General features: G+C 36.8%; 1 protein-coding gene across 8 annotated transcripts in view; it reads left to right on the top strand.

Annotated features, from left to right (window-relative positions):
• STAU2 (staufen double-stranded RNA binding protein 2) overlaps window positions 1-25,466 on the top strand; it is a 306,837-nt gene that overhangs the window by 176,373 nt on the left and 104,998 nt on the right. For all 8 annotated transcript variants that reach the window (XM_042923874.1, XM_042923880.1, XM_042923878.1 and 5 more), the window contains one exon: window positions 5,992-6,299. In XM_042923874.1, coding sequence (XP_042779808.1) covers window positions 5,992-6,299 — 308 coding nt within the window. The remainder of the gene's footprint in view (window positions 1-5,991; window positions 6,300-25,466) is intronic.

Here is a 25,466-nt window from a genome sequence, read left to right as displayed (position 1 = left end):
GGTTCTCCTTAGTTTGCTTATCTGCACATATGATAAAATCTTTTAAGAGGTCTTGATTCAAAATGTCCTCTATAACTCTTCCGGTAAAGACTGAAGCTCCATAAAGATGCTCCAGGAGGTTTTGCACGAACCAGAGGGTTCACATACACATTTGAAAGAAGCACAAACCCAAGGGGAAAAACATGTAAAATGTTCATGATGGTCTGGCATTCCTCATTTTGTAAGATGTCACAGTCCCTGGCAAGTTTGGGCTTTTAAAATCCTGTTTGACACAGGAAACAAAAGTGAACATGAACTATTAGGACTTAATCAAGATAAAACTGTTTCATCTACACAGTTAAGGAAACAGTCAACAAAACTAAAAGGCAGCCTCCAGAATGGGAGAAGATACTTACAAGTGACATATCTGATAAAGCATTAGTATCCAAAATCTATAAAGAACTTCTCAAACTCAACACCCAAAACCAAATAATCCAGTTAAGAAATGGGCAGAAGACAGGAATAAACATTTTCCAAAGAAGACATCCAGATGGCTAACAGGCACAGGAAAAGAAGCTTAGTATCACTCATCATCAGGGAAATACAAGTCAACACCACAATGAGATACCACCTCACACCTGTCAGAATGCCTAAAATTACCAACACAGGAAGCTACAGATGTTGGTGAGGATGTGGAAAAAGGGGAGCCCTCTTACACTGTTGGTGGGAATGTATACCGGTACAGCTACTTTGGAAAACAGTGTGAAGGTTCCTCAAAAAGTTAAAAGTAGAACTACCTTATGACCCAGCAATTGTATTACTGGGTATTTATCCAATGGTAAAAAAATACAGATTCGAAGGGGCACATGCACCTCCATGTTTATAGCAGCACTATCAACAATAGCCAAACTATGGAAAGAGCCCACGTGTCCATCAACTGATGAATGGATAAAGAAGATGTGGTGTGTGTGTGTGCGCGCATGTGTGCGCGCGTGCACACACACAATGGAATATTACTCAGCCATCAAAAAGAATGAAATCTTGCCATTTGCAACCACTTGGATGGAGCTAGAGTAATAAAAATGCCCATTTCATATGGTTATTATGGGGAGCTAAATGAGATAATTAATGTAAAGTGCTAGCATAATACCAGTGTTGTATCTGCAAGGTAGCTGTGTGCAATGGTTACAAACTGATAGTATGAAGATGGGAGGCAAAATCTAGGACAAAAGACAGATGATGGGAGAATGGGTTCAGGACATCCTAAGAGCATGAATATAATAGGATATAGCAGGCTTGAGCAAGGGAAATACATTTGAAGTCCATGAGCAAAACTGAGGTCCAAACTAACAGGAAATAAGGCACAAGCCTAGGTGGTTACATGAGAAGAAGTTTATCCTGCATAGTAATCAAATGTAAATTAATATAACAGTGAAATATTATAGTGTCAATAATTATTTAGAATAACTAAAGCCTGTTTCAACAGAAGGATGAGAAAACAGGTTTAGTTACACAATGCTAATAGAAGTATTGATTGTTGGGGCACCTGGGTGGCTCAGTCGACTTCTGCTTGGGTCATGATCTCACAGCTTGTAGGTTCAAGCCGCGCCCACGCAGCGTTCTGTGCTAACAGCTGGGAGCCTGGAGCCTGCTTCCGATTCTGTGTATGTCTCTCTCTCTCTCTGCCCCTCCTCTCCCTCCCCCCAAAATAAATAAACATTAAAAAAAATATTTGGAAGTATAAATTGTTATAGGTTTCCGGGAGGCCTAATTGGCAAAATAAGAGTCCTTAAGTATTTATAACCTAAATTACACTTTGATTCTACTTTCAAAATCTTTACCCTTCTGAAAAGCTACTTAAATTTACAACAGGAAGAACCAGTGCATTTACTCCGTTACTAATATTCAAGTTGAAAATCATTCAGTGGTTGACTGCAGAAATCCACATGTGTCTTTATACTCTTTCAACAACTATTCTACTAGTTGAGCTCTGTAGAAAGGAATCTTCTTTATTCGTGAAGAAAAGTCAACGCAGGCTTTACTGTAGAATAAGGGAGTCTGAACCCTGCGTGAGTTCTTATACTGTGAGGTAATGCCTCTCTTGAGTGTTGAGAGAGCATTTTTGTTGCTTTATAATATTGTTATTGGCAAGCCCATTACTGCTGTATAATAACAATACTGAAGTAATGCTGTTACTTTCTTGATTTCTTAAATTGAGTGTCGAATTTAGAGTCATAACATTTAAATTATTCTTCAAATAAGAGTTACATGTGGTATTTATGCAGCTAGTGAAAAAACAAAAACCAATAAGACATTTCATTTATCAAATTGGTAAATATTTTTACAACTTTATTGAGGTATAATTGAAGTATAATAAGCTGCACATAAGGTATTCAGTTTGATCGCTTTTGACATATGACCTGTTTTTACTTACAGCACTTCTGACACCAAATATATGGGGATCTTTTTCCCCATACCAACCAATTCTCCAATTTTCCAGAAACCAGTTGGGTGTCCGACAGTTCCACTCAATTCTGACACTACCCAGAATGGAAAGTAGACCCCCACAGATAAGGACACTGTCGCACAAGACTGCCCCACTTCAGATGCCAGGCACAAGTCCTTTGCTGCCACCTGTACTTCTGGCCAACAGGCTATAAATTTAGGGGGTTCCCCCAACCCCCTCCTCAAGTTTGATCATGTGCTAGAATGGCTTACAGAACTCAGGAAGATATTTTATTTACTATCACTGGTTTATTATAAAGGGTATAACATGAACAGTTAGAAGGGTCTGGACCACAGCAGTTGGCATCGGGATGCACCAAACCTCCCAGCATGTCAATATGTTTGAAACTCAGGAGGTCTCCGAACTTCATCATTTAGGGGCTTTTTATGGAGGTTCCATTACATAGACATGATTGATTAAATCATTGACCATTGGTTCTTGAACTCAAATCTTTAGCTCCTCTCACCTCCCCAGAAGTGAGGTTCTTATTTTGGTGTTGGATATTATTTAAAGATCTTCTCCCTTATCTACACTAACAGAAAGCAGAGGCGCAAAGATGTTTTAATAATAATAATATCCAATACCAAAATAGGGGGAAAAAGGTACTTTCATATATGAATATGGGAATGTGAAATTGTTACAACTTTTGTGGAGCTGTGCCAATTTGGAGCAAATTGTTAGCGTCAAAAAACACCTAAAATGCACGTTGTTCAAACTAGCAATTCTGTTTCTAACTTAAAGAAATAAATTTTCTTATAAACAAGGATTTAAAAACAAAAATGTTTATCACTATGTTGTTTACAGTTACAAAAATTTGGAAACAAGTTAGATGTCCAACAATATGGGCTTATTTAAGGTAATAGTTTGTATAATTAAATATTATGCTTTAATATTAGTAGTAAAAGTCTGTTGTTTTATAAACAACAGGATGATATGGTATTCCTGTGTTTTAGCACATTTTTTCACCTCAACAACAAAAAAGAGTTCATATAAAAAATACTAAAACTGTATCTTTAAAGCAAAATGTTAAAAATAGTTTCCTCTGTTTAGTGAGATTCATCTGTATTTTTTCCAGTGCATATATTTTTTAAGTTTATTTATTTATTTTGAGAGAGAGAGAGAGAGAGAGGAAGAGAGGGAGAGAGCACATCTCCGCGCAAGTGAAGAAGGAGCAGAGAGAGAGGGAGAGAGAATCCCAAGTAGGCTCCATGCAGTCAGCACAGAGCCTGACATGGGCTCATATTCACAGACCGTGAGATCATGACCTGAGCTGAAATCAAGAGTCAGATGCTTTACTGACTGAGCCACCCAAGTGCCTTGATGCATATTTTCTTTAAAAAATTTTATTTGAAATTTTTTTCCTGATTATAAAACTAACACAAAAGCATAAAATCAATCCATAAAATTGGACTGATATATGAATTTGAGCTATAAATTATTTTATAAAATAACTTCTTTGTTTTGATGTTATCAGGATAAAGTCCTTGGAGTTTGGCCCTCCCTACCTCCACTTTTTACCTTTTGCAGTACCCACCTCCCTCTTCATGCCCTAGTGGTAAGGAAATGCCTGAGGTTTCCTGGCACACGCATTCTGCCGGTCCCTGCCTTTGTCTGTCTGCCTTTAGTTTTCTTCCTCCTCAGCTTTATTCTCCTTATCCCTTAAAATCTGCTGTCAGATTTCAGCATGTTCAGGCATGTTCGAGAAGCCTTTCCTGAGCTCTTAGTGCTTAACCTTTCTCATCCCACTGCTCTCTAGATTCATTTCTTCTGAGCCACCTGCCACATATTAGCCCTTTTCATTTTCCTCTCCCAACAGAATGAGCCTCACTGGAGGTCAGGACAGTATTGGTTAGCACAGCACCTAGAACCTAGCAATAGAAGCTTAACTATGTGTGTGTACACGCACGTGTATAACTGAACAGTAGAAATAAAGATGTGATGGGATCAAATAGCATGGAGTGTTGGAAGAAGTGTGAATATATCTGCATGACTGGAGCATGAGATCTTTATGAAGAATTTAGATGAGGATAGAAATGTAAGGAGGAGCCAGATAATTAAGGGCTTGATATGGCATCCCAAGGAATTTGAATTTTATAGCATAGTGATGGGAAGCCAGAAAAGATGTTTACGTAAGAAAATCACTAGCCTTAGCATTTTTCAAAGTGTTAGTTGTTATCAATGTTATGTAAAAAACTGGGATTTGGAATTTTTGAACCACTATATTGGACTCTTGAAATTAATATAACACTGTATATTAACTATACTGGAATTAAAATCTAAATTAAAAAAAAACTTAGATATAAAATAAATTTGGGAAGTCCTGGGTAAAACCAAGTTGAATAGATTTTTATTCTTTTGGACTTCTCAGTCTTTACTATGCTAATATGCATTTTTAATCCTCCAAAAGGTAGGTATGTGTGTGTGTGATATAATTTACATTATTTCCCAGATTTATTTATCATAGAACACTTCTATTTGGGACTATGTTATAGACATTTGGGGAAATAGACACTAGTATCAGTGAAACCTTTTAGTGATTGTTACAGTAGTTCAGGTGAGAAACATTGAAGGCTTGAATCACAAGGTTAATGGTTGGAGAGAGAGACAGGAGAGAGAGCATGGTAATTAGGTTTTATCTGTCAGAACACATTCTCCAGAAGTGGTGATTTCTCAGTAATTTTATAAGATAGCATGATTTGTGATTTGCTAATATCTGATCCAAAGACATTAGAACAAGCAGTGTGAAATGCAGTTTGAAACATCTCTGAGATAAATGGTGGTCAGAGGAAAGTGCTTCTATTTATATGTTTACAACCCCACCAACTGATAACATAGCCCCAGGCTCACTCCTTTTGATATCAGAACCTGTCCACCATCTGGCATGAACTAATGCACTTGATGATGAAGGGACAGATTCTAGACTGAATATGGTGACTACTTGTTACTGGGTGAGGCAAAGCCAGGAGTCTAGGTTGGACAACCGAGCAGATAGATGGTGGTATCATAATGAGATTTGCAAGATAGGACAGTGTGCCAGTGTTGGGAAGAAGACACTCTGTCACTCTTTGAAATGTTCATGAGTGAGAGTTGTCTGTGGGACACCCTTGTGAAGAGGAACCACACCTGGAGGCCATCAGGTCTATGAGTTTGTACCTCTGATGATTTGGACTGATCCCAGCCCTCATTTTACCTACTGTCTCTCAGTTGCTGTGTATGTTAGAGGTTCATGTCTCTATGAGATCATAAAAAATTAAATTGCACGTTGAAGACCGAGCACATTCCTAATCTTTTTAAACTTCTGATTTTAGGAATATTGAACTATACATTATTCATCTCTAAACTGAGGCTGCCTCTGCCTCTGCCTCTGCAGGTGCGAGGAAGATGCTTGATTGACAGTGTTTCTTACTACTTGGTTACTAAACCAAGTAAAAGCATTAAGTTAACTATTTTATTTTTATTTTAATTATTTTAAGTGTAGTAACACTGTTCCTTCATTTTATTTATAGCTCCAAAAGGAATTCTTCATTTGTCTCCTGATGTTTATCAAGAGATGGAAGCCAGCCGCCACAAAGTAATCTCTGGCACTACTCTAGGCTATTTGTCACCCAAAGATATGAACCAACCCTCAAGCTCTTTCTTCAGTATATCTCCCACATCGAATAGTTCAGCTACCATTGCCAGGGAACTCCTAATGAATGGAACGTCTCCTACAGCTGAAGCCATAGGTTTAAAAGGAAGTTCTCCTACTCCCCCTTGTTCTCCAGTACAACCTTCAAAACAACTGGAATATTTAGCAAGGATTCAAGGCTTTCAGGTATGAATTACAAGAAAAAACAAAAACAAGAAAAAAAATTCATTAGCCCCAAATCCTTCATCTCTATCCATCAGAAAGCTCATTCTTGCCTGCTAGTGTGATCTATATGCCACTTACATTGTAAAGTATCAGGAACACAGAGGTCAGAAAAAAGAGAGCCATATGCACGTGCCTCATTTTTTTTTTTTTTTTCATTCTATCCATTCATCTTTTGCTTCCTGGCTCTCCTCCGTTTTTCTTCTTCTTCCTATTATTTTTTTTTTTTGAACATTTTTAATTCTCTGTTCTGTCTTCCAGTTGGTCTTGATTGGGTGCATCTATCTTCTCACTCTGTCTTCCACAAACAAAAATTCTGCCTTTCATACATTTGGTGTTAGTATTTAGCACTAAGTTCTCCCTCATTTACAATAAGGCTGAGATTTTCTAATGATGATTTTATTTCCATAGCAGTTTTGAAGTCGGCATTCTATTGCTAGTAATGATTCAGGTATACCGTTAAGGTACAACATCCTAGAACTCTGTTATCTTAGGAGTCAGTTAAACATGGTATTAGAACAATAAGGACATGCTTTCTAGTTGTTTGAAGCATAAAAACATGTATTTGTTTTAGTGGATCACGTTTTGAACCGTGTAGGGTAGGACCTGCCTCGGTACTAATAATTCTGTTTTACTGGTTAGTCTAACTCTAGCTCACAGCTCACTGAACTTGTGTATATGAATTTGGGAATGGGAATTTTTTCCCCTATTCTTTGTTCCCTTAGGAAAAAAACCCAGCAGTCCTTTGTGGATAGAGCTTTTAAAAGAATTGTTAACTCTAGGAAGAGGAAATACCTATGTCCTGATTTCTTAGTTGCCTTGAAAATCATGTACTGAACTGTAACTGCTGACTTGACTGGATGAACAGCCGTGTGCTTGTGCGTAGAAAGAGTGTACTGCACCCTCAGATCTCACTGTTCTCATCCCCTTTTCCATCTTAGTCTTATTCCCTAAGACCAAAAACTGTAATTTCCTTTAGAAATGCTCTAGAAGATCTGTATTGTGTAGAATGATCATGTATTTATAAAAATTTTACCAGTTTAGATATGAAATCAGAAAGAAGATCATGTGTTTTGGCAGGTATTTTGCATGTTTTTTTTTTTTTGTTGTTTGTTTGTTTGTTTGTTTGTTTGCCTTCACAGAAACCCGATTCTTTCAAATCTATTGCCAGGTAATCGTTAGTGTTTTTAATCAGACTATTAATATGAATTGAAGAAGCTGTTATCACTTATTGGCTCTGTCGTCTGAAATTTTAAACACTTGATTTAAAGTTAAAAAATTTTAGAATTTGTTTTTGTTGTTTACCTTAAGAATGACAATAAATCACTGTTTAAAATAAAAAGACCTTGATTCATATAGTTAAAGTACTGGAGAAAAGCTAATAATTCTTAGTTCTATCTATAATCTGCACACAATGAACTAGAAATAAACTGTGATGAAAAGAAATTCACTGCTTATTTACAGACCTAGTCATTTAGAAATGTCTGAGAATAACACTGCATTTTTATAGAAACAAAGCACAAAATACATTCAAGCTCTGAATTGATTTTTTTGCTTGGAGATGTTATTATGGTAGATATAATTTTGCTGCCAGAAAAACTACTTAAATTTTTTTATTTGTATTTATTTGTTAATTCTTGGTAATGATAACAATTATAATTTTATAATTACTTTAGTCAAAATGGAGAGTCTGTTTCCCTCATTATTGGGCTGACTGCTCAGACCTCTTTATAAAGCTTATGCTAAGATGATATACTCTTATTTATGACAAGTTAAACATTTCCAAATTTGTGTACTGTGATTTTTACATACTAATGAACATAAACAGATGGTTTGAAAACATTACTGTGCTTCTTTGGTCGAATGAGCTTGGTATTGATGTAAAATCCTGTGTCACGGAGAGATCACAGCCTGCATCTGAGCAGTGAACAGAATCTTTGTGGGAAATGGCTTAGTGTCTTCTCAGGCACATGGCATATCTTCATGATGTCACAGTAAAAGGTTCTTCATAGTTGAGAGTTTGTAGGTTACTAACTTTATCAGGTATCTTTTACATGGTAGAAAAACATGTAGACTGTTTCTCTTTCTTAAATGTTTCAACTGGACTGTAGTTTAGAAATTATAGGGTCAGCTTGTTATGGATTTCATGCTATTCTGTTATTTTTCTTTCTGGAATTTAAAACAATAAATTCTTTTTCTGTGTTTCTAGGTTAGTACTTTTTTATTTTGTTATTGTATATTGAATAGATATTACTGCTTATTGAATATTGTATAAACCCTTCTTTGGCCTTCCTTGACCATTTGAAATTTGATTTAAGCCTATCAGAGCCTTTGTATGTGACAGCTATATTGTATTACAAAGTAAAAATATATTAGTGTACTGAAAACTAAGTTGTTTTAGCTTTAAATTTTTTTCATTACTCAATCTTTAATTGAAATTTATAAATTACAGAAAGCCTATTTGCTTACTAGAATGTAGGTATTAAGCTCACATTTTTTGCTTAAATCTACAAAATAATTAAAATTATTATGCAATTAAAGTTATTATTAATAAAGCTGACTTCACAGAGCAGAATGTGACTGAACACCTGCACATTCTTGGTACTTTTATCACTGTTTGGGCTCACCTTAAGTTTTATCATATTTTAGATGCAAGCGTTTGGATCCCTGTCATAAATGAGTGTTTCTTTGAAGTTTTATTGAGTGCATTTTAACTATCCTCTTTTAAAATATGAATGTTCTTATTGATTGTCTTATTATTTTCTAGAAAGAAAAGTTTTTTTGAGTTTTTATTTTTGAGAGAGACAGAGACGATGTGAGCGGGGAGGGGCAGAGAGAGAGAGAGAGAGAGGGAATCCCAAGCAGGCTGTGTGCTGCCAGCTCAGAGCCCTACGCGGGGCCCAAACTCACGAACTGTGAGCTCATGACTTGAGCCAAAAGAGTCAGATGCTAAACTGACTGATCCTGGCACCCCAAAACTATTTAGCTGTTTAAATTTTTAATGTTTATTTATTTTTGAGAGAGAGAGAGATGGAGACAGAGCGTGAGTAGTGGAGGGGCAGAGAGAGAGGGAGACACAGAATCTGAAGCAGGTTCCAGGCTCCGAGCTGTCAGCACAGACAAGTCCCCGATGCGGGGCTTGAACTCATGAACTGGGAGACCTGCACTGAAGTCAAACGCTTAACCAACTGAGCCACCCTGGTGCCCTGTAACTATTCAGCTTTTTAAAGACAGTTATTATGGCGGAGACATTCTTGAAATGCTGTGCATTTGAACTGAAGTAGATTTTGTTTTGTTGTGTTATAATTTACGTTATTCTAAGTTATAACATTAATATGCTTGGCCATACTAATTTTATTAGAAATCTAGATTTGTATAATTAGATATAAACTGTTTCTTTGTCTTTTGGTTCTTGTACTAATTCCAGTGTATGTGTATGGGTAGGGTGGTTCCCACACAGCACCAAGTAATTCTCAGGACACCAGCAAGGTGTCCGAATTCAACTCAATTCCGGTACTGTTTCCATGGAGACAGCATCAGATGCCCCAGGTCAAGGGTTCAGTCCTGCAAGACACCCTCAGCCCTCCCCACCAACTATTAGATGCCAGTAGCAAGCCCAGGTTGCTGCCTGTACTTTTGACTGACCAGCCGTCAATCAGAGGTTCCCACAACCTCCTCCTCAGGTTCAGTAATTTGCTAGAGCAACTCCCAGGACTCCGAGAATTTTACTTCCTAGATCACCCGTTTATTGTGAAAGGATATAAGTCAGAGCAGCCAGAGGGAAGGGCACAGAGCTTCCACGCCTTCTCCTGGCGCACCACCTTCCCAGCACCTCCATGTGCTCACCAACCCAGAAGCTCTCAGAATCCTGTCCTTTTGGACTTTTACGGGGGCTTCATTATGAAGCCACGATTGGTTAAATCATTGATCATTGGCGATTGATTCAACCTCCAGCCCCTCTCCCATCCCCCAAGGTCAGGGGGATGGGACTGAAAGCTCTAACCCTCTAATCATTGTTTGGCTCCATTGGCGATCAGCTCCCATCCTTAGCAAACGACTCTATCGCTTTCAATACTTAGGAAATACCAAGGGTATGGGGAGCTAGTATCAGAAAAAAGGGGTGAAGACCAAATGTATATTTCTCATAAATCATAGTATCATGCTCTATTTAAATGAGTCATTAGAAAAGTGATTTGATTGGAAATGAAAATGAATTCTTTTAGCAAGTTATCCTTTCTAGATGAATTTAATTTCAGTTTGCTATTCTCTGTCCCCTTTTTGTGATCATCATCCATTGAATAGTGTTGATTTTGAAACCTTCTGGATAAACTATAAGCCAGGTTTGCTTTATTCACATTAAGAATATAAACAAAGAAATAGTTATCGTCTTAGTTAAACCATAATTATTTTTACAAAATCAAGGAGGGTTTTATAGAGGGTTTTTTTTTTTTTATTTTGAGTTTTAGACGTTAGTACTGTTTCTAGCAAGATGAAAATGTCAGTAGAAAGCTTTAAAATACCTACTTAAAATCTTTCTTTCAAATACAATTCAAACTTAATACATTTCAACTGGTTTTATCTCCTTTTATGAAGTTTAATATGATTATAGCAACCTTATTTTACAGTTACAGGCTTCCTTTAAATATTTATTTTAACATATACGGCATATAACATTAAAAACATTTTTTTAGCATTTATTTATTTTGAGAGAGAGAGTCAATGCAAGCAGGGGAGGGGGCAGAGAGAGAGGGAGACACAGAATCCGAAGCAGGTTCCAGGCTCTGAGCTGTCAGTACAGAGCCTGACGTGGGGCTTGAACCCACAAGCCATGATATCATGACCTGAGCCAAAGACGGACGTTCAACTGACTAAGCCACCCAGGCGCCCCTATGGCATATAACATTTTAAGAATATGGCCGTAATGCAGATTCCATTAAGAATTAGTATGGAAGGTAGCTGACCAATCTGAGAATCAGCCTTTTGTCTTTCCTTTTTCATTCTTCCCTGTACCTCATTTTTTATAATCCAAGTATTTATCATCAAAGAGGCTATTTGCAGCTTTTTTTTTTTTAAGAATGAGGGATCTATTTTTTTCAAAGAGCAATATAAATTAAACTTTGTAGGTTTTTTTCGTAGAATATGGAGAAAGAAATCATGCATATACATATACCCCCCCACTTAGAAATATGTTTTTTCCCCAATTTTAAATTTATCCTTGAAACATAACTTACTACATTATTTCTCAGCCCAAATTTTTATCTATGCCACTACAGAAATGGCTGTATAAAATGGGGAGAAGTTACTCAGAGTGCAATGAGTAAAATACATTTGTGAGTTTGGCATGGGATCAACAGATTCTGGTCTGATTTGCAGTTGCTTTTTTAAAAATTTTATTTATTTAGTTATTTAGTTATTTAGTTAGTTTTAGAGAACACACTTGGGGCAGAGGGAGAGAGAGAGAGAGAGAGAGAGAGAGAGAGAGAGAATCCTAAGCACGCTCTGCTGCTTAGCACAGAGCCCTATGCAGGGCTTGATCCCAGCACCTAGGGATCATGATCTGAACTGAAATCAAGAGTCAGACGCTCAACTGACTGAGCCACCCAGGCACCCCTGCAGTCATTCTTTAAAAATCCCTTTTGGATTTGGCCTTTACTACTTTCCAAAGACATTGGAGACTTGGTTTAGTATTTGAACTCTCCCAAAGGCTTGGTGTTTCTATAGTGGCCCTAAAATTCAGGTTTGTTCTTCAAATGGGCAACCCAAGTTTGTGCAGACTGACTTATTGTCTCTGGTATCATTATACCTTGACATATTTTGCCAAACTCCCAAAAGTATGCAGACTACATATTACAAAACTGTACTTCTGTAAAAACCAGTGGAATTATCTATCAACTCATTTTGCTAAAATTTCTAACTCTATGGAAAAAAACTTCTGGTTGAAAGAAAGAAATCCTGATGCATATAAACCATGATCAGTAACAATAATATAGGTAAGAATCAGGCAAGCCTTGAGTAAAATAGTCCCTTATTACTACATGCATTTATTCTGGACTCACTTCACCCTAAGTCACTACAGAGTACAACCATGGAACTCAAAAGGACAAAGACATTCATCTGGGAGCCTTGATGTACCAGCACGCACATAGTAAGACATATAAGGTATTTCAAAGAAAAAGTACTATACAAACATGGAAAGAGCCTTTCCTACCACAGTGACTTTGATGTGGTACAGAAAAAAACAAAGGCTGTCATTAATGTGTCTTCCCCAAGTAGAAATACGTAGCTTTCTCTGTTTGTATCAAACTTCAGCTCAGCATGAGAATTCTACTTGGAATCATTTGAAAATCAAATCTTTGAAGAAATTATTTTTCATCTAAAGGTGAATTAAATTTCCTTTTGCTAGAAAAAGTCGGCAATAATAGGATTTTTACTTAGGGACATGAGATTAACTGTTCTACCCATCGAGTCTCTTCATGTTGGGCAAATAGCAATATACCCGTGCTCATTCTGAGTCATGTTGAAATGATCTATTTTTCTCTCTCCAGCAATCAGCTGTGTCTAAGATTTTTTTCATTAGTGACTGTGGTTAAAATTTCATATGTATTGTTCTCTTCTCACCCAGGATAAATCTTGAAAAAGAGAGCAATATGTGGAATTATTGCACGTAAAAGATTTTCTGCACACTGAAAAAAAAAAAAACAACTAAGATAGCAGGCGCATGCTTCATTTTGGAAATATATGGGTAAATAAGGAAATGAAACTGACATTTACTGATTTAAGTAGGCTTTACGACCAGCGTGGAGCCCAGTGCAGAGCTTGAACTTACAACCCTGAGCTAAGATCAAGAATCAGATGCTTAACCAACTGAGCCACCAAGGCACCCAGATCTTTGTATTATTTTAAATCAAACTGTTGTATAGTATTTGAAGATTGATCCCTGTAAGTAGGACTAAGTTTGTGGTGGAGGTCCATGGTCTTCTAGATAGTGGTTTAGTTATTGATTTTATTAATCCATTTATGCCCTCTATTAGATACATAACTGAGTCTGAGTTATTTAAGAGTTCTAACTCTTTTGAGCTGGAAGGAAGTTTGAATTTTATTCTGACATAAAATTTTATTATGTAAATACACATTTGAGGGACTACACAAGTAAAAGCATTCTATTAGCAATGTAGTTTACTCATTTCCCCATGTGGAATTATTAGTTAATTTTAAACCCTGACAGAGTTTAGGTTCTGGAAAGTTCTGCCATCTTAACAGGGTCACATCAAAAGGCAGACTTACTTGTCAGAGATAAGGGATATTTGAAAAACTTTCAACATGTTTTTGTCTGTATTACTGTCATTTTTTTAAGTTTAAGAAAAGCCCAGAATCAAGTCCTAAATTGGAACATTTGAGGAAACAAAGACCGCAGTTTGAAGATGATACAGTGACAGCTTGAATAAACCTTATTAAGAGAAAAATAGTAGCTAATGCATTAGTTTTCAGTAATCTCAGTATGTGAAAGAACTAGATGGATATGAAGTTAAATCTGGCTACAGAGTTTGTCAGCCCATTGAATACTGGAATTGATTTAGCTGAAGAACAGGAAATGGGACATCTGCTTATTCATTCTGGGCAAACACTTAATAAGTACCTACACATGATAGGTAACATGTCAAGCACTGGACACAGGAATTATGGTCAAGTTGAGCACAGACAGGTAAATAAAACCAATATGCCAAAGGTTGGCCACTACCATAAATTAGTCCTATAATCCAGGGATCATTGTTTGAACATTACACAACAGTTTGATAAAAATAATTAAAGATTTGTAGCATCTGCGTGAAATAATGTATGTAATGTCTACCCCCATAGTAAGAGGCATAAGGGTCACCTGATAAGTGTTCACTTTAGGTGTAGTTAGCCATGTCAAGAATCACAAATAAGAACGAACAGCTCTGACCGAAGGAATTAGGGAAGAACAGCAGATGAGACATTTGAAATAACTTTTATTTTATTTTATTTTTTTATTTTATTTTATTTTTTTTTTACATTTTTTAATTTATTTTTGGGACGGAGAGAGACAGAGCATGAATGGGGGAGGGGCAGAGAGAGAGGGAGACACAGAATCGGAAACAGGCTCCAGGCTCCGAGCCATCAGCCCAGAGCCTGACGCGGGGCTCGAACTCACGGACCGCGAGATCGTGACCTGGCTGAAGTCGGACGCTTAACCGACTGCGCCACCCAGGCGCCCCTGAAATAACTTTTAAAGAGCACATAGAATTTTCAGGTGAATAAGAATAGCAGGCAGAAGCCAAGCACTGAAGAAATGAAAGGACACAGCATTTCAGAAAATACTTAGTGTCAAAGTGGAAGTGGCTAGCAGGGAGACTGAAAAGCTGTGTGTTGCTGGGAGTTGCTGCTGTTAGGCAGAGACCAGGAACTTAACTTTTAAAAGGGTAGTGACATTGGTTTTGTATTTTAGAAAGACAGTTCTACCAGTGATACGAAGGATGAACCAGACAAAAAAGAGACATGATTGGTAGCAAAAAGACCAACCAAAGTGGTTTTGTGTGAATCCAGGAGAGAAATAACAAAGACTGAATTAGGGCAGAGCTGGTGGGCATAGAGGAGTGGGGCTGAGGTACAGTTGTCTAAGGTACAACTGAGAGAATTAAATCATCTCTTGTGCTGATTTCTGTGAGGACGCTTTCACTAGCCTGGTCAAGGTGGCAGCAAGATGTATGTATGTTAAAGAGTAAGTAGAGACTATTTGAGGATACGTAGACTATTTTTTCAGGAATTTCCAGGAGTGAAATAAAGTAGGATAGTATGAACGTGATGTGACTTGGGCAAGGTTTTATGTTTAGTGTGGATGAGATGAATAAACTTAGAAGAAATTAATGTTTAATGGCTAAACATGTGGAATTTAAGTTGCCTGAAATAAAGTTGTCCAGTACAGTTGTAAATGCATCTGGGGATCAGCAAGAAAGGATAGGACACACAGATTGGAGGGTCCTCTTTATTTAGATGTAATTGAAACCATAGAAGTAGGTAAGTTTGATTAGGGGAAATGGGTAATACTGTAGGAGAAATTCCAGATGAACGCTAACAATGTAAAGGGTTCATTTAGCCATTAATTCAACTGCAATATGTTGAGCACCGCCTACAGGCCAAGTATACTTCTTAGCCCTGAGGATATAGTATAAGTGACAGTCAGGGTTTGTGACCTCATGGAGCTACCATAAAACGGATGTGGAGGAGGTGGGATGTGGAGGAGGGGCAGGGGACAGGTGGAAGAACAGATAATCATATCTGAACACATGATAAACTCAAATGATATTAACATCCTAAGGTAACAGTTGTTAGGAAACTAATTGTGCGATTAATTATGATTATTTAGAAGTACGTGCAATGACTTAGTGTCTCCAACTGTTGTGTCGAAGATAGCTGTGCTTTTTAAATGTTTGAATAAACCGTATTGGCTGTATAAACACACCCATTTTATCATGCAGTTTTGAAAAATGTGTGCAACCATGTGACTGCCACCGCAGTCAAGATGAGGATATTTCTATTACTATAAAAGTTTTCCTGGTGCCTCTTTGTAGCCTGTTTTCCTCACTACCACCCCCCCCCCCCCGCCATGGCTACAGATAACCAAGCTGTCCTTTTGTAACTAAAGAGTAGTTTTGCCTTTTCAGGAATTTTATAAAAATGGAACCATACAGCATGCAGTTTTGCATCTGGCCTTTTTCATTCACTTGTAATGGTTGTTTTTTTTTTTAATTTTTTTTTTTTTTAGCGTTTTATTTTTGAAACAGGGAGAGACAGAGCATGAACAGGGGAGGGTCACAGAGAGGGAGACTCAGAATCTGAAACAGGCTCCAGGCTCTGAGCTGTCAGCACAGAGCCCGATGCGGGGCTCGAACTCACGGACCGCGAGATCGTGACCTGAGCCAAAGTCGGCCGCTTAACCGACTGAGCCACCCAGGCACCCCATCATTCACTTGTAATGTTTTTGAGATTCATCCATGTTGCATATATCAGTAGTTTCTTTTTTTTTTAACTACTTGTCCACTATATGGATGTATGCCACAAATTGTTTCTCAGTTTACCTGTTGATGGACATTTGAGTTGTTTTCAGTTTGGTGCTATTATGAATAAAGCTGTTTATGATTATTCTTGTACAAGATTCTTAAAAGATTTTTTTAACATTTATTTATTTGGGAGAGAGAGATGCAGAGAGGCAGAAAGAGAGGGAGAAAGAGAATCCCACACAGTCAGTGGATCCTTCACGCTGTCAGTGAAGAGCCTGACATGGGGCTCAGACTCAAGAACCATGAGATCATGACCTGAGCTGAAATCAAGAGTTGGCTGCTTAACTGACTGAGCCACCCAGGTGCCCACATGTACAAGACATCTTGTACATCTTACATCTTTATGCAGACATCTTTCTAATTCTCTTGGAAAAATTTCTTGGAGTAAAATTGTTGGGTCCCATGGTAAGTGTTCATACAAATTTATAACAAACCATCAGATTTTTTTTTTCAATATACTGTAACATATAACATTCCTACTAGCAATGTATGAGGGTTTCATGTATTGACATGATCAGTCTTACTCTACTAAGACTATAGCAGTATCTCATTTATATTTTAATTTGTATTTCACTGATGACCCATATGATGAACTTCTTTTCATGTGCTTATTGGCCAATTATATATCTTTGTGAAATGTTCACATCTTTGCCCAGTTTCTAATTGGGTTTTTTTTTGTTGTTCTTATTATGGAGTTATGAGAGTCCTTTTTCTATTCTGGGTATAAGTCCTTTGTGTTGCAAATATTATCTCTCTACCAGGATGATCTTGACATACTCAATTTCATCTGCAAAGAGCCTATTTCCAAATAAGTTCACATTCAAAAGTATAGAGGTTAGGACTTGGACATATCTTCTGAGAGCCATTGTTGAACTCACTGTATATTTATCACTTTCATCAAATTTGAGAAATATGGGGCCATATTTTCTTTGAGTAAATTTTTTGCCCCCTTTCTCTCTTTTCTTCTGGGACTCCATTTACTTGCATTTTTTAAAATATTATCCCAGATTCCTGAGCCTTTATTCATAAAAAAAAAAATTGTTTTCTCTGAACTTTATTTTACTTTTTAAACATTTTTTAATGTTTATTTATTTTTGAGAGAGAGTGTGAGCAGGGAGGGGCAGAGAGAGGGAGACACAGAATCTGAAGCAGGCTTCAGGCTTCGAGCTGTCAGCACAGAGCCTGACGCGGGGCTCAAACCCACATACTGTGAGATCATGACCTGAGCCAAAGTCAGACATTTAACCAACTGAGACACCCAGGCACCCCTTCTCTGAACTTTAAATTGTATTAGTTCATTGATCTATAAGTTACTGACTCTTTTGTGTATCTCCTTCATCCAGTGAATTTTTCTTTAAACTTTGGATATTGTATTTTCATTTCTAGAATTTCTATATGGTTCTTTCCAAAGTTTTGGTTTTTCTGCTGAGATTTCCTGTCCATTCATGCATTATGCTTGTATTTTCCTTTACATCCTTAAGAAAAATAGGTGCTTGGCTTTAAACACCTTTTCTGCTCATTTCAACATCAGATATATTGGATTTGGTCTCTATTGATTGCCTTTTCCCTTAAGTATGAGTCACCTTTTCCTGTTCATTACAGGTCAAGTAATTTTGGATTGAATCCTGACAATTGTCGATGATACATTATAGAGACTCTGGATTCTGTTACATTCCTCTGTATAGTGTTGGGTTTTGTTTTCTGAAGCAGTTAACCTGGCTGGACTCAAACTCTGAACCTTGTCTCTCATCTTAAACTTTCTATTTTCTTGGCTTCTGCAATAGTAGTCTCTTCTGGTTCTCCATCAACTTCTTGTCAACTGCTAAAAAGAAGAACAAATAGAATTTGTTGGTTCCTGCTCCCTATTAAAAGTTATTTCAGCGGAAATTTTTTGTAATGACATTCATGGTAGAGGAGAAAGTTCACATAGTGATAGTCATATTATCTTAGAGTAAAAATAAAAATAGCTAAAAAAAAATTGTCATAGGTAGTATTTGCTACCACTTTGCATTTGCAACATAAGCAGCAACTTCTTACCTTTTGGAAATCAAGTAGCATTTATTGATATTTCTTTGTTCAAGTTTCTTGGTCCCCATTGCTAGGCTTCCCATGATTAGGCATCTGTCAACAATTTTTTTTCTCTCTAAATCTCTAACTTAATGAAGAACCTTTAGCTTCTTTGTCATGATGCTTTGGATACTGTAATTTTCCAGGCTTTTTGCCAGAAATTTTTTTTTCCTGCATCCTTTTTCCTTTTGATATCATAGGTAGAAACTACCACATTGCCCAGTGACTTTATTTTTCTAATGCAAAGAAAATCTCCACTGATTACCTTCTCTTGTGTTTAAAGATTCTTTTAATATAAAACTCTGATATGCGTAGAAAAACTTGCTTATCTGATACCTACTCTAATGGGTGCTGGGCCTCTCCTTATCTCCTTTATTCTGAAGCACTAAAGGTTTTCTTTTATTAGTGGCCTTTAAAAAATAATTTTAGGGGCACCTGGGTGGCTCAGTCGGTTAAGTGTCTGACTTCAGCTCGGGTCACAATCTCATGGATTGTGAATTTGAGCCTCACATTGGGCTCTGCAGGGACCATGCAGAGCCTGCTTACAATTCACTGTCTCCTCCTCTCTGCCCCTCCCTGCTCAAGCTCTCTCTCTGTCTCTCTCAAAAACAAATAAACATTTAAAATAATAATAAAAATATTTTAAACTTAGGTAGAAATATAGTACAGAACTTAATGTTAGCAATGATATAACCATAGTATAATTGTCAGTACTGGGAAATTAATGATGATATAATCTTATTCAAATTTTCCGGTTTTCCTACGAGTGTCCTCTTTCTGGTCCAGGCTCCAGTCTAGTATTCCACAGGGTATTTAGTTGCAATGTCTCTTAAATCTTTTCCAATCAAGTAACAGTTCTTTAGTCTTTCGTGATCTTAATACCTTTTTTTAATGTCTTATTATTTATTTTTGAGAGAGAGAGAAACAGAACGTGAATGAGGGAGGGGCAGAAAGAGGAGGAGACAGAGGATCTGAAACAGGCTCTGCGCTGAGAATGCAGACCCCGATCCAGGGCTCGAACTCAAGAACCGTGAGATTATGACCTGAGCTGAAATCAAGAGTCGTTTAACCAACTGAGCCACCTAGGCACCCCCTATGATCTTAACACTTTTGAATAATGTGATGACTTATTTTGTAGGATGTTCTTGAATTGGGTTTTTCTAAAATTTTCTCATGATTGGTTGAGGTTGAGCATATTTTTGGTAAGAATCTCACAGAATTGATGCTGTACCATTCTCAGTCCCCCATATGCTGCTTTGTTTATAATATAATTTTCTTAAATATTTCCTTCACAAAGAGTAAGAACCATATCAGACACTGTTAAAATTTTTGTTTCCAATGTCAAACATAGTTTAGAAAATTCAAGAAGAGAAGGAAAGTCTATTTTATTTACCAACACTTTTATTCCTTTCTGTTTTTTCTTCCTTTCCCAATGGAGTTCCACGATCCCTGCTTTTATCATTTCCTTTCTGTTTCAAAAACTTACTTTAGCCATTCTGTTAGAGTAGGTCTACTGGCAACCTATACTCAAATTTCCACTCATTTGAGAAAGTTTTGGACTCCCCTCATTCCTTAAGGGTATTTTTGCTTAATATAAAATTCTGGGTTGACAGTTCTTTCAGCACTTTAAAAATGTTGTGCCAGTTCCTTATGATCTCCATGGTTTCTGCCAAGACACTGCTGTCCCATTGTTTCACCTCTGTAGGTCAGGAGTTGTTCTCTCTCACTGCTTCCAAGATTATTCTCTGTCTTTAATTTTCAGAAGGTTGATTATGTTGTGTCTTTGTGTTTATTCTGTTTAGGATTTGCCCAGCTTCTCGAAGCTATAGGCTTATATCTTTTACCAAAATTGTGTACATTTTTAGCCATTATTTCTTCAAATTATTTTTAGCCCCAATCACTGTCTCTCCTCCTTCCGGGATTCTGATGACACAAATATTAGATCTTTGTTATGTCCCAGAAATTTCTGTGGCTCTGTTCGTTTTTTCTCAGTCTATTTTCTCTCTGTTGTCCAGATTGGGGAATTTCTATTTTTCTATTTATAAGTGTACTAAATCTTTTCTCTCCTCTCCACTGAGTTTTTAATTTTGGTTATTTTATTGTTCAGTTATAAAATATCTATTTGATTCCTCTTATATCTTCAATTTCTTTGGGGAGACTACATTTTTTCATTTTTTAAATGTGTGTGTCATTGCCTTTTAAAGCATTTTTATAATGGCTCCTTTAAAACATTTGTCAGATGAATCTAACACCTATGTCATCTTGGTGTTGGCATCTCATGATTGTCTTTTGTCATTCAAGTTGAGATCCTGGTTCTTGGTATAATGAATGATTTTCTATTGAATCCTGGACATTTCAGGTATGATAAATCTCTCTGTCTTACTTGTCTTCTGTTTTAGCAACCCTAACACTGCACCAACTAGGAATATAGGAGTGCCACCTTGTTACTTGTTATGGGTAGAAGTTTACTTTTTCCACTGAGTTCTGTTGACATTGTTGTCGGAGAAGGGGGACTTACTATAGCTGAATAGTGGTGAAGGTCCTGACCCTCCACTATGCCAGTTCTGAAACTACCCCAGTGAGAAGGTATAGTATGCCTCATTATCACCAGGTAGAGACAAAGCCTAGGGATCCAGCAGAGATAAAAGCTCTGACTCCCCCTTCAGACTTCTCTGTCACCACCCCAGTTGGGGAATTGAGTTAACTCATTCATTTGGCAAGGATAGAAGTCTAGGCTCTCCAGTTGACCTTTGCTGATGGGAGTGAGGATGGGTCTGCCAATTTTTCCATGGTGTTTGGCTGGAATAGGGCAGTTATTGTCTAAATGTTTTCTGTCTTGCTAATTTATTCTTTTTCTGGCCTTTTGAACAGAGAAAGCAGATTTTCTTCTGGCATTATTAGTATTATTTTTATTATTATTTTGTATATCCCTTGACATTTTCAGGTTGCCAGCTTCTTTAGCACCCAGCCCAGGATGTATAAGGCAAAGAGAAAACTTAGGAGTTCACCACTCTGTTGTTTCTTGGGTCTTGAAATCCTTAGCTTAGATTCTTCCTTCTTCTTTCCCCCCTTCCTGAATCCTCTTATGTTTGTTTTATATATAATATCAGGAGCTTTTACTTATACTTAGCAGGAAGAATAGGGAAAAGTAAATCTATTTCATCTTGTCTGGAAGTAAAAGTCATCATAATGGTCTTCGCATCATGAAAGTAATTGTATTTTAAAAACAAATACAGTATGTTTCTAAAATCTGTAATTCCTGAGTATAAAGCAAAACATTCTGATATTTTTATAAAAATAATTAAATGCGATTATACAGTAAACTGGTATATAATGAAGATTTGTAAGGTCTTGTCTTTGATTCCATTGTTTGAAGTGCTATTCAATACGATAGAATTCTAATACATGAAAATTAGAGTTGGTTGGCTCTATTGGGAGAAGATTGTGTTAGTTTAACTTTGGTAGTGTACTAATTGCCTAAATAACTGTAACTGCCCTTTGACCTTAGGAGAAGTTTTTCTTGTTAAAAAAATTATTTCTTTAGGGGTGCCTGGGTGGCTCAGTCGGTTAAACGTCCGATTCTTGATTTTGGTTTGGGTCATGACCTCAGGGTTCATGAGTTCGAGCCCCCCATCCAGCTCTGCACTGGCAGTATGGAGCCTGCTTGGGATTCTCTCCTCCCCTCTCTCTGCCTCTCCCCAACTCACGTGCGTGTGCACATGCTCTCTCCTTCTCTCGAAATAAATAAAAACTTAAAAAAAATTTTCTTTCAAAGCCCTGTAGATTTTAGTGTCTCTTCTTATAAATATGTAAATGGTTATATGTGGGTATGTCAAAACATGAGTACACACTACAAGAGACAGAAGCTTCTTTTCTGGTAGCTATGAAATTGACTGTTAAAAATCACCTAGTGCTTTTTTGTTTTGTTTTGGGGTTTTTTTGATGGAAGTGTCAAACTAAAACAACTATGTGTGTGTATAATTTACTTTCTGAGTAATTGGCTTCCTCCTTAAACTTCCACTGGCATAGTAAGTGGAAACCAAAAACCAAAGAAAAAACATTTAGGATTTTTGTCATGTACACGCTCATCCCTTAAAGTAAGAATGCATTTATCTCCCTTGACAATACAGATAACACATCTGTTGTTGAATTTGCTAGGTAATTTTTATCTGTGACTTACACTAGAAATAAATCTATACATCCCTATTAGATTTTGTATGCCAAATATAGCCTTGTAACTCTCAAAGCTTATCCCAAGCATAGAATTTCTTAAAGAGAGAAAAGATAATTACAAGTTGAGTCTCAGTCTTTATAATGTGATTTCATTCATTCACTTATCCCTTTAGAGATGTTAATGTGACAAGCATATTGCATGCAGAGTAAAACAGGTTATTCAAACAGCTAAAACACAGGTAAATGACTGAGCATGTTAAATATATATTTACATTTTAGTTACAAAGGAGTTGATTTTAGTTATGAAAAGGATTGGGAAAAATTTTAGAGAACGTCAGTGACAGGCATTATACTAATATAATATTATTCTTAATGATTATATATCATGTCATGTCTTTTAGTACATTATTATGGGATGTATTATAATTGTAGTAAGAAGAATATCTAATATATTTATTTTAATGCTAACCGTGATCTAGGCATTGCTCTAAGTGATTTTCATGGAGAAACTCATTTTATCTATTACATATAAATTAATTCATTAGTTAAATAACTAACATAATGTAGCTTTTTACTGTCGACCCTAGTTGACCCAAATAAGATGATTTACATGTCATCAAGTGATCTAAAAAAGCAGCTAAGAACGTTTAATACCAACTGACGCTATTTATTAGGGCAATATTTATCAAGTAATACTGTTTCACACTTTGCCAAGAAAATGCTGTTTTTTTTGTGTTAATAAAGATACAGGTCTTTTGTAAGGCCACTGTGCAGACACTGCAAAAGTCCAGCGTGTTTTGACATCCTTATCCTAAGTTCCAGTGTTGAGACGGTCACTCTTTGGCTTCTTACAGCCTTTATTGCTCATGCAGAGCATCTGTGCAGTGGCTGGAATGGGATCTCTGCCCCACAGTTCATGAACTCGAGGTGTGCTAATCACACACGTTTTCTTGATACAGTGATTCTGTTAGGTATCACATATGAATATACAGGCCTTTATCTTTCCTTAGTGATCCAAAGAGCAATAGTCTTTAAACATGGGTCTTTTTCATACCCTCCTCCTTTTTGTCCCACAGTGGGTGACCATTAAAAACATCTGACAAACAAGCAGTTAACCAGTTTCCTGCTGAGATTAGTAAAATATTTAGTAGTCCTGCAACATCAAGGAGTTTCAGCCCTGCAGGAAACAGTTTGATTCAACTCTTTTTTTTTTGGAGGTAGGAGGTAGGGAATTTACATTTTCATTTGGATGCCCCCTCGTAGTTTCAAGTGGGCATGAAAAAATGTACATATGTAGCTTTTAGTGTAACTTACTCCAAGGTTTTATAGTAGTTTTCTTTATTTTTTAAATTATATGAATAGTTGGAGTTGCTTGTCTTCCCTTCAGGAAAGAGAAATCTCTGGACTGGCAAAGTTAGTATCAGAATGCACAACTACAGCATCTCATCTGGGTTTATGTGATTACAAGTCAAACTAGGAAACTTATTTTAAAATAAAAATTATCATAGATTAGCAAATTTCAAAGGAAGGCACATGTTTAATTTACATATATTGAAATTTTTGGCCCATCTTTTCATGGAATAATTTTTTTAAATCCATGAGAAAGAAACAGTGTTAGTTGATAGTGTTATAAATTGAGAACAAGAACTATAACATTATAAACACCAAGATCGATTGCTTACATTTTAAAGTACCAAAGATAGCAAAATGATATGATTTGTAAATAGTAAATCTTAAAGTACAATAGGAGATGACTTTTGTAGTCTTCTAAAATTATCTTTATATAACTTTTTCTTTAATCAAAATCAAGGTCCTGTGACAATAGTGGAATTTTTAGAGCCACATTTGTAGGAACACACTGCTCTGTTACAACAGATTTTGCTGTGTCGGTTCTAAAGATTTGTGCCTTACAGAATGTAGTATGATTTTATTACCCTAATTATTTCAGGCTAGTGGTCCTCAGAATTCTGGCTTCTGTTGATGCTTTGAATCATAAGAAGCATTTTTCTGTGCCAGAGGATGAATTTCAAAATGTCATTCACACATTTTTTTTTGACATTCACAATTTTATGAACTTTAATGTTGTTATATCCAAGAAGAAAATATATAACTAAAAAGAGCCATATCAAACTTATTTTTATGACTGGCTGATGTGGAGTGGTGTGTAACATGTGACTCTTTCTTAAGGCCTCTTTTCTGTATATTATTACTTTTTGTTTAATTTGGAACTGTGTCCTCAATCACTAGTTTCTTGTATTTTTCGCATAGTTTTTATCTGGTTTATTGGGCAGTCTCAGTGCAGTGAAGGTACAAACGGGGAGTGATTTTATATTTCTCCAGTCACCACTTTCCTCCATGCTCTGTCAGATCTCCCATTCATGTTCCTTTATATCTGATTACCTTTAATTTTAAAAATTGAGTCTGGTTCACTGTAAAATGCCAAACTCCGATCCCCAGCATTGCAAGCCAGTTGATTGGCTCAAGACACTTGGAGGAGGGAGGGTGGGCAATGATTTCTTTTTCTCTTCCTCTCACTTCGGTGCCTTTGAATATTTGTGGTCTTTGTGGTCGGTGGGGGGGGGGACTTTTGGGACCTCTTCTGCCATACTCCACCTGTTTCATTTTTTTTTCTTTTTTCTTTTTTTTTTTACATTTATTTATTTTTGAGAGACAGAGACAAAGTGTGAGCAGGGGAGGGGCAGAGAGAGAGGGAGACAGAATCAGAAGCAGCCTCCAGGCTCTGAGCTGCCAGCACAGAGCCCAATGCAGGGCTTGAAACGAACTGTGAGATCATGACCTGAGCTGAGATCAG

Source organism: Panthera leo, chromosome F2 (assembly GCF_018350215.1).
Source record: "Panthera leo isolate Ple1 chromosome F2, P.leo_Ple1_pat1.1, whole genome shotgun sequence".
Lineage (NCBI taxonomy): Eukaryota > Metazoa > Chordata > Mammalia > Carnivora > Felidae > Panthera > Panthera leo.
Note: the sequence above shows the minus strand (reverse complement) of the source record. Positions and strands in the feature narration are given on the sequence as shown.